The following is a 17,808-nucleotide window of genomic DNA, read 5'->3' on the forward strand; positions in this document are numbered from 1 at the left end:
TAAGAATAAGAAAAGTAAGTTTTTACTTTTATTTATAAGAGTAATTTTATATGTAGAGTTTCTGAATTATATTATTTTCCTCTTTTAGAGAATTTTGAACATTTCTTGCAAGCAAGTCTAGAGTTTGGCAACAAATTCCATTTTATTTGAGAAAATATTTCTTCTTTTGAAGGATAATTTGCAGAGTACAGAACTGTAGGTTGGCGGGTTGTTTTCTCTCAACACTAAAATATTTCACTTCACTCTTGTTTGCATGGTGTCTGAGGAAAACTTGAATATATCGATAATTCATCCTTTGTTCCTGTGTAGGTAAGGTGTTTTTCCTCTGGCTTCTTCCAGGATATTGTATTTTCTGTTGCTTCAAAGCGATTTATCTAGGTGTAGGGGTTTTTGTTGGTGGTGGTGGTTTTTTTTTGTGGAGGGTGGGGTGTGTATGTCTGATGTTAATTTGGGGGAAGTCTGTCATTTAAAAAATATTTCTTTTCCTTGTGATATTCACATTATGTTTTACCATTTGCAGTTATCTCACGATTCTTGGATATTCTGTTGAACAGAATGTCAGTCTTTACTCTCTTGGCTTTTCAATTTGGAAAATTTCTATTGATACAGTCTTAAGCTCAGAAATTATTTCCTCAACCATGTCTGCGTTTTCATTTCTGCTACTGTTTTTTGTTTCTAACATATATTTTTTTGAAGGATTTCATTTCTGCTTCTTGTATGCTGTCTACATTATTCAATAGAACCCTTAACATATGATAGTTGTTTATATTTTTGGTTTGATCAGTCTAATATCTCTGCTGTGTCTGGTTTTGATGCTTGCTGTGTCTCTTCAAATTGTGTTTTTTTGCCTTTTGTAATGTCAATAATTTTCCTGATAGCCAGATACTATGTACCAGGGAAAAGGAACTTGATTGTGTCCTGGTGAGGTGTGGGTGAAAGAGAAACATCCATTATTCTCTGATTAGATTTTAGTCTTTTAGTAAGCTTATGCCTCTGGACTGTGAACTTCCTAATATTTCTTAGTCTCCCCTCCATCCCCCTATAAATGGGAGAGGATGGCTTGAAAAGCTAGAGTTCAGTATTTCTCTTCCCCTAGGTTATTTATCCTCTAGTTAAATAAGTTAGACTCTATTTAACTAGTTTTTCTTGAGGTCAGGTGTTCAGAAAAAAGTGTTCTAATATATTTTAAAATGGATCTCTCCTTTCCTACAAGAAGCTGGAAGGAATTTTTCTCTCAAGTTTACTATGAGAACCTGATTGAACTAGTAGTAAAATTCACAAGTTTGTAGGGCCCTTTAAGTGTGTTTTCCTGGTTTTTTTAGCTCTCAGACTTGTCCACTATGAGGCTCCAGCAGTTCTTCAGTTATCTTTCAGGATTTCCATCCTGCACACCGGTTCCCAAGTCAGTTTCCACTTGTGGACACTAATAAGCAATGATTCCCTGTCTGTCTTTCAGTCTCGGGGGCAGTGACTTACTCTGTGTCCTCACCTAACTTGGATCCTAGAAGAATTGTTGATTTTTTGAGTCTCTTTGCTTTTTTCTTTTCTTTAGGATGGAGTCATGGTTCCAGTCTCCTCCTTTGTGAAAATGGAACAGGAAATCTTTGTATACTTTTTGTATTATTGACTTGACAGGATATTAAGGATTTTTTTTTTTTTTTTTTGTAATGCTCATAAAGGATATCAGTATGTTGTTTCCTTGATTTTGTATCAGTTTTTTGCCTCTTTAGTTTTCCGGAAGAATCTGGGTAGAGTTGGTTTGATTTATTCTTTAAATGTTTAATGGAATTCACTAGTGAAGCTACCTATGCCTGTGAAGGTTTTTAACTACAAATTCAGTTTCTTGAATAGAACAGGACCATTCATCTTATATATTTCTCATCGAATGATTTTTGGTAGTTTGGATTTTTCATGGAGTTTATCTGTTTTATCTAAGCTGTTGAATTATTCAATAAAATCGTTCATAGTTTTCTCTTATAATCCTTTGATGCTCACAGGATCGATAATAATACCTTCTCATTTCTGGTTCTGAAGATGTGTATGTTCACTTTCTTGCTATTTTTTTATCCTCATCAGTCTGACGATAGATTTCTAAATTATAATGGTCTTCTAAAACTAGCTTCACTGTCTTTCTTCTTTTCTGTTTTTTACCTCATGGATTTATCTTTATCATTTCTTTTATTCTGCCTATTTGGGCTATACTTTGCTCATTTAATAACTTAAGATGAAAGCTCTGGTCATTGATTTATTTATTTTTTATCTAACATAGCCACTTAAAACTGTAGGTTTCTTTTAAACATTGCTTTTGGTACATTCCAAAAATGTGATACCTTATTTTCATTCTGTTTGTTTTTTGACCTCTTCTGCTTGTGAGTTTGACTGTATTATTTAGTTTCTGGAGAAATAAATCCTTCTGTTACTGATCAGTATTTAATTCCATTGTGGGCCACGAAAACATGTATGATTATATTTATTGAGATTTGAGATTTGTTTCATGGCCCAGAATATGCTCTGTTTTGGTTAAGTGTTTTCTGTGTTTTTGAAAATAATTTTTATTCTGCTTTGGTTAGATGGAATATTCTCTGAATGTCAGAGAGAATTAATGATACTGAACTGATATGTATATTGAGTTTTTTTCCTACTTCAGTTAATGAAAGAACATAGATGTGGACTTGTTATTACTCTTTTCAGTTTTAATAATTTTTCTTTGATGCATTTTGAAGTTCTTTTTTACATGCAGAAATATTTAGGATTGTATGTTGTATGTCTGCTTAATGAATATCCTATATCTCCATGTTTGTCTTTTATTATAAAATGGCCCTCCTTGTTCCTGATGAAACTCTTTGCTCTGAAATCTACTTTGATACTGGTATGTGTGTTTATGTGTATATGTGTGTATACACACACACAGACACACATATATATATACCCACATGTGTACATATATATATATATTTAATTTTCCACCAGTTCTGTCTGTATGTTTAAGTGGGTTTCTTGTAGAAAAGATAGGGTTGGATCTTAACTCTTTAATCTGACTGTGCTTTTTATTTGTCAGTGTTTAGTCTCTTTATACTTAATGTGAGTATTGATTATGTTTGTGCTTAAATCAACCATCTTTCTATTTGCTTTTTGTTTATCCTACCTGGTCATGGTCTCTTTTCCCTAGTTTTTTCCTTATTTTGGATTAATTAGCAATATATTAATGGTTTTTTTTTTTTTTTTTTAATCTTTTGGCTTACTAGCTGTATTCCTTTGTTTTGCATTTTTAGACTGTAGGGTCACTGTAAGGGTTTATAGTATTTAGCTTATTACACTGCCTTTGTGTCATATCCATTCTGTTTCTAATTTAAGTATACAGTAGTATAGTTGAATGTCTCCTTTTATGGCCTGTTTGTAACTCACATACAGTAACTGTACTGCCGTCTGTGTTGTAACCACCCAGAATACTTTACTGTTTTGCTTTAAAAAGATAATAATCTTTTCTAAGTAACCTTTTATATGTAAAAAAAAAGAATACACAGTTAACCATTTCTTTTTTGTTGTCCATTTCTTTTATGTAGATCCACATTTCTGGTGTAACTTTCTTTTCACATTCTGATAGTTTAGATTTGTTATTTTGGGGTTTTTTTCTGTGCCTAAAAATGTCTTTACAAAGATATCTTTGCTGAGTGTGAACTTACAGTTTCCTTCAATTCAGTATTGATTTCTGCATTGCAATATTTCTTACTAGAAGTCTGATATCCTTCTTCTTTATATAAGGTACCTTCATTTTCTGACTGTTTTAAAGATTTTTTTCTGTTTATCATTGTTTTTAAGCAATTTATTTTTTTAAACCATTTTTTTTCTTTTAATTTCACTTATTTATGTTTGGCTGTGCTAGGTCTTTGCTGCTGCACAGGCTCTTCTCTAGTTGGGGAGCGGGGCTGCTCTTCACTGCGTGCACAAGCTTCTCATTGTGGGGCTTCTCTTGTGGTGACAGGGCTCTGGGACGCTCGAGCCGCGGGAGCTGTAGCACGTGGGCTCAGGAGTGGCAGTTTCCAGGCTTTGGGGTCGTGCATGGGCTTACTTGCTCCACGGCACCTGGGATCTTCCCTGCCCAGGGATCAAACCTGTGTCTCCTGAATTGGCAGGTGAATTCTTTACCACTGAGCCACAAAGGAAGCCCTAAACAAAATTATGATGTAACTTGATGTGTAGTTTTCATTACGTTTTTGTTGAGTTTCTTGGATCTGTGAGTTTATAGTTTTCATGAAGAACATTTTGGCAGTTACTTCCTCAAAAGGACTCTCCTGTCTCCTCTATTCTTCAGAAGCCCCAGTTTGACAGGTATTAGGCTGTTTGAAGTTGTTTCACAACACTGATTCTGTTGTTTTTGTTCTCGTCTTTTTATCTTTTGGATTGTTTCTTTTGCTGTGTCTTCAAGTTTATTTGCTTTTTCTGCAGTGTACTTTTTGGTTCAGATACTTTACTTTTCATTTTCAGAAGTTTGATATGGACATAACCTTCCATGTCTCTCTTTGACATGCTGTGTTTTCCTCTACTTGAGCAAATGAAGTATAGTTACAATAACATAGTCACTAAGTCATGTTCAGCTCTTTGCAACCCCATGGACTATAGCACACCAGCCTTCCCTGTCCTTCACTATCTCTCAGAGTTTGCCCAGATTCATGTCCACTGAATCAGTGATGCCATCTAACCCCCACATCCTCTGCCGCCCCCTTCTCCTCCTGCCCTCCATCTTTCCTAGCATCAGTCTTTTCCAATGAGTCAGCTCTTCATATCACATGGCCAAAGTATTAGAACTTGAGCTTCATCAACAGTCCTTTCAGTGAATGTTCAGGGTTGATTTCCTTGACGATTGACTGGTTTGATCTCCTTACAATCCAAGGGACTCTCGAGAGTCTTCTCCAGCACCACAGTTTGAAAGCAACAATTCTTTGACACTCCAGTCTTTTTTATGGCCCAACTCTTGCATCCATACATGACTACAAGAAAAACCATAGTTTTGACCATATGGACCTTGTTGGCAAAGTGATGTCTCAGCTTTTTAATATGCTGTCTACGTTTGTCATAGCTTTTCTTCCAAGGAGCGAGTGTCTTTTAATTTTGTGGCTGCAGTCACCATCCTCAGTGATTTTGGAATGCCATTTTTATAATTAAATTCAGTTACCTGTGTAATTTTCAGGCTGATTTTTATTTGTTGACTTTGCTCTTAACTATAAGCTGTATTTTCCATACTGGTATGCCTGCCACTTTCTTACTAGCTGTTAGATATTGTAAGTTTTACCTTGATGGGAGCTGGATATGTTGTATTTGTTAAAAAAACATTCTTGCTGTTCTTAGACATATGTGAGTTATTTGAAGAGAACCTTTTCAAAGTTTGCTTTTAGGCTTTGTTGAGATTGGAATGGCTTTTTTTAGCCTTATGGCCAGCTTCCGCCCACTCCCACCCCCCATGCTGCTGCTGCTAAGTCTCGTCAGTCGTGTCCGACTCTGTGCAACCCAATAGACAGAAGCCCACCAGGCTGCCCCGTCCCTGGGATTCTCCAAGCAAGAACACTGGAGTGGGTTGCCATTTCCTTCTCCAATGCATGAAAGTGAAAAGTGAAAGTGAAGTCGCTCAGTCGTGTCTGACTCTTCGCGACCCCACGGACTGCAGCCTACCAGGCTGCTCCGTCCATGGGATTTTCCAGGCAAGAGCTGTGTAGTAAAAATCTTACAATTTTACTCAAGGATTTTTAACGTTTTTTCCATTCTGATTGGTAATACCACCCCACCCTGCCCCCTAGAGGAATTTAATCAAATACATATGCTGATCAGTGCTCTGCTGAAGACAGAAATGGAAGCCTCTGCAGATCTCCAGAGCTCAATCTCAGTATAGCTTTCTCCGTTAATTTTTTATGTCCTGTGAACTCTTATGTGCCTTCACTTCCCTAAACTCTCAACTCTGTCCCAACTGTGTCTCCAGTTCAGTAGACTGCTGGCCTGTGCTGGCCTACATTGGAGACTCTTCCCAGGGAGAAAAACTAGGCCAGTCATAGACTTCACATTGTTTCATCTCTCTTAGAAATTAAGTATCCTAAATTGCCTATTGTTAACTGTCTGAAAAACCATTGTTTCACTTTATTTTTCCCCACGGATTAAGGCAGTAGGGTAGGTCTGGTCACTGTTACTGTGTCTTGGCCTGAGTTTATGGTACTTAATCCAAAATTTATCTATCAGTATTTTTATTTTCAGCAGAGACATTACTTTGCCAACAAAGCTCTGTCTGGTCAAGGCTATGGTTTTTCCAGTGGTCATGTATGGGTGTGAGAGTTGGACTGCAAAGAAAGCTGAGCACCGAAGAATTGATGCTTTTGAACTGTGGTGTTGGAGAAGACTGTTGCAAGTCCCTTGGACTGCAAGGAGATCCAACCAGTCCATTCTGAAGGAGATCAGCCCTGGGTGTTCATTGGAAGGACTGATGTTGAAGCTGAAACTCCAATACTTTGGCCACCTGATGCAAAGAGCTGACTCATTGGAAAAGACCCTGATGCTGGGAAAGATTGAAGGCAGGAGGAGAAGGGGACGATAGAGGATGAGATGGCTGGATGGCACCACCGACCCAATGGACATGGGTTTGGGTGGACTCTGGAGTTGGTGATGGACAGGGAGGCCTGGCGTGCTGCGGTTCGTCGGACACGGCCGAGCAACTGAACTGAACTGATTTTTATTTTCAGCATTTTTGTTTTGTTCCATTTTTGTTTTGTTAGTTTTTTAAGCAGGCTTTTCCCCTTCTCATTTCTCCTCAGCCCTGCAGTCCTTTTCAGCTTGTTCTGTTCTCTTCTGTTTGATCTCTCCTTTTTGCTTCAGGTGAACCAATTTTAGGGAATTTCCTTTTCTTACTGAGTTATGTTTTATTTCAGATTGGATTTTTCAAATGCTTTTTTTTTTTGGTCGGGGCATGTTTGTTTATTTTTTGCTAAGATGTGTTTGTGTTGTTGCCATGCCATTTATTTCCGAAGTTTGTATAAGTACTTCTGATCCTACCTTATATTGGTTACTGTAGTGTGTCTGACTTCTGCAATACTCCCTTCCTGTGGTATCTGGTGGATGGTGGTGCTCACCCTAGAGTAAGGTCAATTGTTACTAGAATACTTTCATTTTGCCTTCCTGAGATATTGTTAAATTCCACTACCGGCGTTTGCCTCACGTGCTCAGGGAGATAGCCTTTTCCCCTGGGATCTACTACTAGTTTAGTGTGGAATTCTGTTAGAGAATGCTAGCTCACCCCACTCGTTCATTTAATCCTATTTTGCCTAATTCTAATAGGAACTTTTACTTGGTGGTTATCACCACCACTAAGTCAGAAGAGGGAAAAGATGAGAATACCAGTTTACTTCTTTTCCTTCTCTGAAGTATCTGAGAAACCTCAGACTTTTGTGAATTCAGCCTGATTTCTGGGGGTTAAAAGGTAGGAGTTGGAGATCCACTTACAATTAATGAATATCTCATTTCTTTTCTCAGCTAAACTTTGGGTCTTGTTGCTGTTTTTTTTCTTCATTTTTAACTGAACTTACTCATTTTGCTTGATATAAAGGGCACTTTTTTTTTTTTTTTGCTTTATTTTGCTTCATTTTTACCCAGAAGTTACCAAGTTTTATAGTCTATAGATAACTTGTGAACCAGATCACTTTTTAATCAACTTAACTTCATCCTTTTTTGAGTAGATAGAATGTAGATTTTCACTGTATCATTTTAGACTGTACTGATTTTTACCGTTCTTTTTCCAGATCCCGTGTTTGTGTGGCAGTGCCCCGTGTTTGCTGTGCCGATGCTGTCCTAGTGGAAATAACTCCACTGTAACTAGGTTGATCTATGCACTTTTTTTGCTTGTTGGAGTGTGTGTAGCTTGTGTAATGTTGATACCTGGAATGGAAGAACAGCTGAATAAGGTAAGTCTTCTTTTTTTTTTTAATTAACTGAACCTTTAGTGTGTGTGCCTACTAAGTCACTTCAGTTGTGTCTGACTCTGTGACCCTATGGACTGTAATCTGTCAGGCCTGCCCCTGGGCTTCTCCAGGCAAGAATACTGGAGTGGGTAGCCTGCCCTCCTCCAGGGGATCTTGCCGACCTGCCTCTCTTAGGTCTCCTGCGTTGGCAGGCAGATTCTTTACCTCTAGTGCCACCTGGGAATCCTGAACCTTTAGTATGTTTATGCATAAAATTGCTTCCAATGTGTTGGAAACAGAATACTGTAAAAAGGAAGACAATACTGAATCCCAGTTTTAGCAGCTCATAATTATTTAGGAAAGACACAGTAAAAGTGGTTTATGAGATTGTGATGCTGCAGAAAAGAGTGCTGTGATAATAAGAGGAAGTAAGTAATTTCCAGCCAGGGTAACGTCAGAATCACTGTGGGTCTCGTGGAAAAAGTGGCATTCTAATAATCAATAAATTTTAGTATACAGAAATTGAAAAACAGGAAGCAGAATGAGGATAAAAGCTTTTTGAGCCAAGTATGTATGCCTTAGGAAGATTTATCCGATAATCAGGAAAAAAAGGCAAGCTGTTAAGTGTAGAGGCTGTAAAAATGATGTAATCAAGAAGGGCATAGAGCACCTGAAATGGATTCCCTGAACATAAAATTGACTGGCTCTGGATTTAAATATAGGCAGTGATTGAATAATAGTAACGAGATTCTGATCCTAGATAACTGAGAAGAAACTGTTGCTGTTAACTAAGAAAAAGAAAGAAAAGGTATTCTTTTAAATTTACTGCCTGCCCTGCCTTCCGCCCTCCCCCTGTCCCCCGGCACCAGGGAGTCAGGTTGTGAAAGAAGATGGGGAGAATATAATCTAGTTCAGTTCATAGTATGTTGGCTTGGGGGTATTTCACTACATTTGTATCTCTGTATGTGTCCAACAGGAAGTAGAAAATACGAGTGTGTCACTCACATCAGGGCTAGAGATGAAATTCAAACTGTGGCAGCATATGCTGAAGAGGAGGACCATTTGGAGTGAGCAGAGCTAGAACTTTGACAGAAGGGGCTTGGTGGAGAAGGGAAGCTCTAAAGGAACAGTGAAAGAAGAGAACCAAAAACATGTTTGTAGATCTTAGGAACAGAGCTTTAAGAATGACAGGATAACGTCTGTGTAAAAAAGGTGTAAAAGAGTGTGAGGATTAAGTAGTAGCCATTGGATTTGACATATGTCGTAGTGTCTTTAAAAAGCTGTAGTTTTAATAATGCTGGACCTAGGAGGTTTGGGAGGGAAAGTTATATGGCTGTGAGGAATATATCCAGTGAGTAAACTGCTAACTTGAGGATCTTTGTGATGAAGATGGCAAGTCTTAGAGGGAGGCTGAGTTTAAAACGTTTTTAGAATGGAGAGATTTAATCATTTGCTTTTTGAGAAGTCATAAGGGATCTAACCCGTAAGAGATGAGAGAGAATGTGATCAAGAGACGGCATATAAAACTTAGTTTTCCTCCAAGGAAAGATGAATGACAATAGAAAATTTGAGATTGAGAAAGTATTTATGTTAGATAACTTTCGTTTTAAACCATGGTTATCTGCTTGTGATTGACTTTGGGGTGAGGAAAAACCATGTAAGTTTGGAAAATGAGCTTATCACAGTTGTGAATGTAGCATGTACATGCCATAAACAGACGCTTAGCTAATTTTACTTAAGTCCTGGGTATAAGCAAAAGACATTCATATGGTTTTGTCATGGAACCAGTTGACTTCTTATGAATGGTTTTAGTTGAAACTGTTCGTTTGTTTCACTCATTTATTTCACTTAAAAATATTTTAAAAATACTTACTTGTACTCTGTTTTCAGTGTGATATTCTGAAATGGTCTTCAGTCTTTTTCAAGATTTTAAGTTAGAAAAATAGAAATATAGCCAACCCTTTTGCTGTTAATCCAGTTCTATCTCTGATAGCTCAGTTGGTAAAGAATCCACCTGCAATGCAGAAGACCCTGGTTCAATTCCTGGGTTGGGAAGATTCTCTGGAGAAGGGATAGGCTACCCACTCCAGTATTCTTGGGCTTCCCTGTGGCTCAGCTGGTAAAGAATCAATCTGCAATGTGGGAGACCTGGGTTCTATCCCTGGGTTGGGAAGATGCCCTGGAGAAGGGAAAGGCTACCCACTCGAGTATCCTGGCCTAGAGAATTCCATGGACAGTCCATGGGGTCACAAAGAGTCAGACACAACTGAGCAACTTTCACTTTCACTTTACTTTCAGATCTATCCATTATCAAAAATAATATTTGTAGAATCAGGGACCAGATCTCAGAATGATTTTAATAGCATTGGCTTTGAAAAGCCATCATTGTTCTCTTTAGTATTTAGAAACTGATTCAATTACTCTCTAATTCTTTAAACTTTTATTGATTGTGTTTTTCTTTTATACATGTGATTCAGCATATCACAGTAGAATGTAAGTTTTAAAAAAATTGAGAATAAGTTTGAGTAAGTCTGCAAGTTAAAATACGCATTCACTTTAGGATTGGCATTTGTCATTTATCCTGTGTGCACATAAAGTGAAAAAAGAGTTAAACTTCTGTTTATGAAAGTGTGTAGACTTACCTTGATTACATTTCAGCATAAACTGTAAAGCGAACATCAGTTTTCTGAACCTTAAGCTATTTAATTACACAGAATTGTCATTTTTCCTTGAAAAAATTCTAGATTAGAAATTCTTGTTTTTCAGATTCCTGGATTTTGTGAGAATGAGAAAGGAATGGTCCCTTGTAATATTCTGGTTGGCTATAAAGCTGTATATCGATTGTGCTTTGGCTTGGCTATGTTCTATCTTCTTCTCTCTCTCTTAATGATCAAAGTGAAGAGCAGCAGTGACCCTAGAGCTGCAATACACAATGGGTAAGTATTTTAATAAATTGCAGTTGAAGTCTGGGTAGTCTCTTCTCAGTAATTTTGAGTCTGTCTAAAGAAAGTTTAAACTTGAACAATCTGCAGAATTATTTTGTTCACAAATGACAAAGTAAGAAAATCCTCGTCTCTACCAGAGAATGTCAGAATTTGGAAATATAAATATTACATAGAAGACTTGAGTCACTTATTGCTGTGCATAATATTTAGTAAAGTTTACCCTTGTGAACAATACAGGTTTAAACTGTGCAGGTCCACTTAGAGATTTGTTTCCAACAGTTAATAACTACGGTAATACACACTCCATGATCTCTGATTGACTGAATTCACAAATGAGGAACCTCTGATACAGAGGGCTGACTGTAAGATAGAGGTGGGTTTTCAACCATACAGAGAGTTGGAGTCCCTAACCCTAGCATTGTTCAAGGTTCAACTATGTTTTCATCCTGAAAAGAAGATTTATCACATCTGTGACTAATAATGAGTTTATTCTTCCTCCTCTTAGCCTTCCGTAGGCCAATCTCACTACAGAAAACTGAACTCAGTTCTTTACATACACAGTGTAGCCAAAATGAAAAACTTTATTGCTTTGAAACAGGTGGTGGATTTTCTAAATGGTTATAATGGACAACCTAGACATTTCAAGGTACCTTTTTGTCAGTCGCCTTTAATACAGAGCAATGCATCTCATACTCAATATTGAATGTTTTGAATTTTATCATTGTTCCATCCCATAAATAAAAATAGTTTTAAGTATCTGATGTTGCTTATCTATTAACATACACTATCAAAGACAGGAAGAATGAAATATTAATGAAAAATCATGTTTTGTGCCAGGTTGATTTTTTTTTTTTTTTCAATTCTCTTTAGTCATAGGTTGTTTTGATTTTTAATTTTTTTTGCACTGTTAAAACATGTTTATTAAATGTATTTTTAAACAACTCTCAAAATACATTACAGGATGGCTATCACAATCATTTCCTGTGATAACATTCTTCTCAAAGTATGTACTAAGCACTCTTACATCATTGCTAGTGGGTTTTTTTGCGATATAATTGATGATATTGTGTTAGGTTTAAAGTGTACAAAATGTTAATTTCATATGTATTATATATTACAATATGATTACCATCATATATTAGCTAACACTTCTGTCACATCACATATTTTTCTTAGTTGTGATGAGAACAATTAAGATCTATTCTCTTAGCAACTTTAAAGTACATTTTTCTTTTTCAGATTCCACATTTTGGTAATATAAATTTTTTTTTAATTTGGATTATCCCATTTAGTATAATTCCCTGAAGGTCCATCAGGATCATGTTGTTGCAAATGATAGGATTTCCTTCTTTCTCGTGGCTGAATAATATTCCATTGTGTCTATATAGTACAGTCTCTCTATTCATCTGTTGATGCACACTCAGGGTATTTCTGTATCTGCCAGTTAGGAATATTCTGCCGTAAACACGGATGTGCAGATACCTTTTCAGTGCCCTGTTTTCACTTTCTTTGGATATATACCTAGAAGTAGGATTGCCAGATGGTATGGTGGTTCCATTTTTGTATTTTTTGAGGAACCGTCATACTGTTGTCCATAGTGGCTGAATTAGTGCACATGCCCATTAGCAGTGCCTGAGAACTCCTATTTCACCACATTGTTACCAACGTTTGTTACTTTTTACCATCTTGGTGGCCGTTCTGTGGTTTTGATGTACATCCCTCTGATGATTAGTGATGTTTAGCACCTTTTCACATGTGTGCTTGCCATTCGTATGCCTTCTTTGGAAAAATATTTAGTTTTGTCCATTTTTCATTGTTTTTTCTAAATTATTGAGTTGTATGGGTTCTTTATGTATATTTGATACTAACCACATTTTGATACGTGGTTTGCAAATATTTTCTCCTATAGGTTGTTTCTTCATTTTGTTGATTGTTCCGTTTTTTTCTGCAGAAGATTTTTTTGTCTGAAGAATTCCCACCAGTTTGATTTTACCCTGTTGTTTGTACTTTTGTTGTCTCCCCCAAAAACTCACTGCCCAGACTAATGTCAGGGAGTTTCTTCCTTATTTTCTTCTTCCCAGTTATCAGTATCTTCCTAGTAACTTTTATGGTATCAGATCTTAACTCGCTGACTAGAGGATTTTTGCTGGAAACATAGGCCTGTGCCTGACGATTTTTATTTTTGTTTTATTTTGAGAATTCTGTTATTTAATTAACACTTTGCAGATGATTACATTCAATAGTTACACCTGACACACCTGTAAAAAAGCACCATGCATTTCATTTTCACTTTCCATGTCAGAATCAGTCACTGTGGTTTATTTTGTCTTTTTCTTGGTCTAATATTCATATCGTCTGAGTCAGAACTATATTCTGAAGAACTGTCATCTTCTGAGATACTAGTATTTATGTTGCTTGGACAGTCAGAGAAAGTATCTGCATAAAAGTCACCAAAAAATTCTTTGTTCAAAATTTTGTGATCCATCATTTTTGAAAATTTTATGGTCATAAGCTTTTATTTATAACATACACAAAATTGGAGCAGAAGCCTAACAGGGAAATGTGAATGAAAACAACAATCATAAGTTCTATAATGACCGTTTATCAGTTTTAAGCTCTAACAACTAAACACTGTAATGTTAATTGTATGGCTCTCTAAAAGCATATGATTTGTTTCCCAGTCAATAACATTCGGGTAACAAAGGACATGTTAATACATCTCAAGTCAATAATGTGTTAAGTGTATTTAAGTCTTCCATTCAGGTTGAGTCGATTCTCTGAATGGTGTAAGAAAGGAGTCTGGTTTCATTTTTCTATATGTGGTTATTAATAGCTTTCCCAAGTCTGTTGAAGGAACTGTCCTTTCCTTCTGAATATTCTTGACTCCCTTGTCAAATATTAGTTGATCCAAAATGCAAGGGTCTATTACTCTTCTGTTCCATTGCTGCTGTTGCTAAGTCGCTTCAGTCATGTCTGACTCTGTGCAACCCCAGAGACGGCAGCCCACCAGGCTCCCCCGTCCCTGGGATTCTCCAGGCAAGAACACTGGAGTGGGTTGCCATTTCCTTCTCCAATGCATGAAAGTGAAAAGTGAAAGTGAAGTTGCTCAGTCGTGTCCGACTCTGTGAGACCCCACGGACCGGAGCCTACCAGGTCCGTCTGTGGGATTTTCCAGGCAAGAGCACTGGAGTGGGTGCCGTTGCCTTCTCTGCTGTTCCATTGATCTGTGTGTCTATTTTTTATGGTATTACTGTTTTAATTAGTATAGCTTTGTAGTATAGTTTGGAATTAGTAACTGTGATATTTTCAGTTTTGTTCTTCCTTCTCATGACTGATGTGGCTCTTTGGGGTCTTTTGAAGTTACATACAAACTTTAGGATTGTTTCTTTCCTGAGTTTTTGTAAATGACATTGAAATTTTTATAGGGAGTACTTTGAATCGAAAGATGGCTTTGAGTATTATGGACATTTTAACCATTCACATCCACAAATGTGATTCCATTTGTCTTTTTAAGTTTTTTTAATTCATCCAGACCCTGGCTTTTGGTTAGCAAATTCACTCCATTAGCATAATTATTGATTTGTGACTTATTAATGCCATATGTTAGTCATTGTTGTCTGGTTGGTTGTATTGTTTCTTTTTTCTCTGTTAACACCCATGTAAATTGGTGATTTTCTTTGTAAACTAGTGGTATATTCTGCTTCTCTATCTTATCTACTCTAGCTTTTTGCTTTGTGGTTACTATGAGGCTTACATAAAACATGTTATACATAAAAATTAATTTTAAGCTGATAGCAACTTTAAATGCATAAAATAGCCCTACATATTTATTCCTCTTCTTTTATATTTTTTTGATGTCACAATTTACCTCTTTTTTATAATACTTGTTGTTTTTTAATACTTTTAAAAATCCTTTTACTATAGTTTACTTAACACACCATCCTGTTAAAGAATTAGACTTGTATGAATCTGTGTATTTACTTTTACCAGTGTGTTGTATGCTTTTGTAGGCTTTCATGTCATTGATTAGTGTCTTTTCATTTCAGTCTGAAGAATCCTTTTTACCATTTTTTACAAGACAGGTTTAGTGGTGGTAAATTCTTTGGATTTAGGGAAAAGCCTTATTTCTCCTTCATATCTGAAGGATAACTTTGCTGGACAGAGTAATCTTGGCTGGTGGTTTTTTTCCTTTCAACACTTTGACTAAAGTTTTTTTGCATTAAGATGATACTGTGATCTTACTAGCTTTGTGAACTTTGATGTTCATGTCCAGGTTTAGGAAATTCTCAGATATTATTTCTTTAAATTAACTTTCTGTCCCCTTCTCTTCTTCCGAAACCCTGATCGTTCTAATATTTAAATTCCATATATTACTGAGGCTTTCTTCCCTCTTTTTCATTTTTTTCTCAGTTCACCCCTGATTGGGTTATATCAAAATGCCTGTCCACTTTTTCTGTCTCCCATTTGATGTACCATTCTGGTGATCTCTGGGCTTCCCTTGTGGCTCAGCGGGTAAAGAATCCGCCTGCAATATGGGAGACCTGGGTTTGATCCCTGGGTTGGGAAGATCCCCTGGAGAAGGGAAAGGCTACCCACTGCAGTATTCTGGCCCAGAGAATTCCATGGACTGTACAGTCCATGGGGTCGCATAGAGTCGGACACGACTGAGCAACTTTCACTTTCACTTCTAAAGATCTCTATTACTTTTTTTTTTTTTTTTCATTTCTTTTCTTGAATTCTTAAGCTTCAGAATATATTTGGTTCTTTTCTGTGATTTCTATCTCTTGGTTAAATTTAGTGTTTTTTGCTTGTTTTCATTGAATTATTTTTTATTTTCTTGTAGCTTGTTGAGTTTCCTCAGAACAACTATCTTGAATTCTTTTATCTGCTAGATGGCAAGATTTTTATGCCTTTATGATCAGTGATTGCAGGATTGTTATCTTCAGGTGGTGAAATGCTCATATTTGTTATAGTTTTGCATTGCTGCTTTCACATAGGAAGTAGCAGACACCTCAAATCTTTGCTAGTTACCTTCAGATGGAGTTATTAATCTGTTACTTCTGGGATTTTTTTGGATTTTGGACACCTGCTTTGCACTTCCTGCTCTTTCTGTGTTAGAATTCTTAAGATATTATGTCTTTTCTGGTTCTTTCAATTCATCTGGCTTGCTACTGGAAATCTGTTTTCCAGACTTTTGTGTCTTCAGAAGCTATTCCTTTGTACAGTGTACCTTATTTACACTTCCATATTATTATCTCACTCATTTAAGTAAACCTGTGAAATGAATCTAATATTCTCATTTATTAGAATGAAATAAAACAGCCATGCCTCCCTGGTGGCTCCGTGGTGAAGAATCTGCCTGCCAGTGTAGATGTGGGTTTGATCCCTGGATCAGGAGCATCCCCTGGGAAAGGAAATGGCAACCCATTGCATATTCTTGCCTGGAAAATCCCATGAACAGAGGTGTCTGGTAGGCTGCAGTCCATGGGATTGTAGAAAGAGTTGGACACTGAGTGACCAGACAACAACATAATTGACATGTGGTGGTCTTCTCGTCTTCAGGATATCCTCAGATGGGACAGAGTAGTCAAAATAAAGTGTAGCTATTTTTTAAGAGCAGCTCTCAAAAGATTTCATATGTGAAACCACTTGTTGAATGAATATTTACTAATAAAAAATAATTTGTTTTAGATTCTGGTTCTTTAAATTTGCTGCAGCAATTGCAATTATTATTGGAGCCTTCTTCATTCCAGAAGGAACTTTTACAACTGGTAAGAAATCTTTTTTTTCTTGGTGTGATGTTGATATTTTGTAAGGAAATTGAAAATAATTGTTGCCTGGAACTGTAACCATTTGTTTTGTGTTTTCCTTCCTCAGTCAAGACATCTATGTAAAATTTTATTTTTCTTTTGGTGTATTGATTGTGGAAACAATAAAAAGTGAAGCAGTCACTCATTTGTGATTTTTTAAAAATTTTTTTTCCTTTCAGTGTGGTTTTATGTAGGCATGGCAGGTGCCTTTTGCTTCATTCTCATACAACTAGTCTTACTCATTGATTTTGCCCATTCGTGGAATGAATCATGGGTTGAAAAAATGGAAGAGGGGAACTCGAGATGTTGGTATGCAGGTAAGTTTTTTGTCTTACAGAACATCTTCAAGATAGTTGAACTTTGAAAGTGAAAGCAGGTAGTAGACTGTGGGGAAGTCATGATTTTTATGGTACAGTTTACTGTGAAGAGATTTTTTAGTTTAAGTTTGTGAGTGGCATCTTGTCACATTGTATGTTGCATGTCAACTAGGAACATACCCAAGAAAGAGGCAATCATGCAAAAGACTGGGATTGGCTAAAACAGAATTTCCAAAGCATATTGCTGAGTATATGTATATTTTACAGCCTAATTTCCTTCTAAGTAAAAGGGTAAAAAAAAAAAGGTAAAATATTAAAGAGATGAGGACTACTAGAAATAGATGAACAAACAATTCTGAAACATCAAGCAGGAAAAAGAAACAACTCTGAAGCATTTTATATAAGTGCAAAGAATGCCTTTATGTGTGACACCTTAGGGAGTTTATTATAGTAGTGTATGTAATGCGTGTTTATAACAATGAGGTTGAGTCCTATGGTTGTACTCTAAAACAAGAATCAAAATCCAGGTGCTTCCAACAGGTGACACAAATGAGGGAGGAGAAACTGCATTTTCAGTCCTTTTGCAAATGAAAGGGACTGTGGTGAATTAGAGAGTGTGAAGGCTATTACACCGCTTAGCTCCATCCAGTAATTGCCGTGTGGAAATGTGAGCCCAGTGTTGCTTAATTTTTCTGTTTTTCAAAAAAAAGCCATAGATCTGAATTTTTATGTGAAATAGTCTGTCAGCTAAAAAACATATTAAGCTTTAATCATTTGGAAAATTTACTTCACAGAATGTTTC

At 36.5% G+C, this 17,808-nt stretch overlaps 1 protein-coding gene and 1 long non-coding RNA gene across 2 annotated transcripts in view; one reads left to right on the forward strand and one right to left on the reverse strand.

Annotated features, from left to right (window-relative positions):
* Positions 1–17,808, forward strand: part of SERINC1 (serine incorporator 1) — a 33,655-nt gene that overhangs the window by 9,838 nt on the left and 6,009 nt on the right. The window contains exons 2-5 of the mRNA NM_001035427.1: positions 7,776–7,937; positions 10,701–10,870; positions 16,571–16,650; positions 16,869–17,006. Coding sequence (NP_001030504.1) covers positions 7,776–7,937; positions 10,701–10,870; positions 16,571–16,650; positions 16,869–17,006 — 550 coding nt within the window. The remainder of the gene's footprint in view (positions 1–7,775; positions 7,938–10,700; positions 10,871–16,570; positions 16,651–16,868; positions 17,007–17,808) is intronic.
* Positions 7,945–10,723, reverse strand: LOC132346211 (uncharacterized). Its single transcript, XR_009495984.1, has 2 exons — positions 10,577–10,723; positions 7,945–9,948 (listed from the first exon to the last, which is right to left on the reverse strand). It is a non-coding gene; the product is annotated as an uncharacterized lncRNA (long non-coding RNA).

The sequence above is a fragment of the Bos taurus genome, chromosome 9 (assembly GCF_002263795.3).
Source record: "Bos taurus isolate L1 Dominette 01449 registration number 42190680 breed Hereford chromosome 9, ARS-UCD2.0, whole genome shotgun sequence".
NCBI lineage: Eukaryota > Metazoa > Chordata > Mammalia > Artiodactyla > Bovidae > Bos > Bos taurus.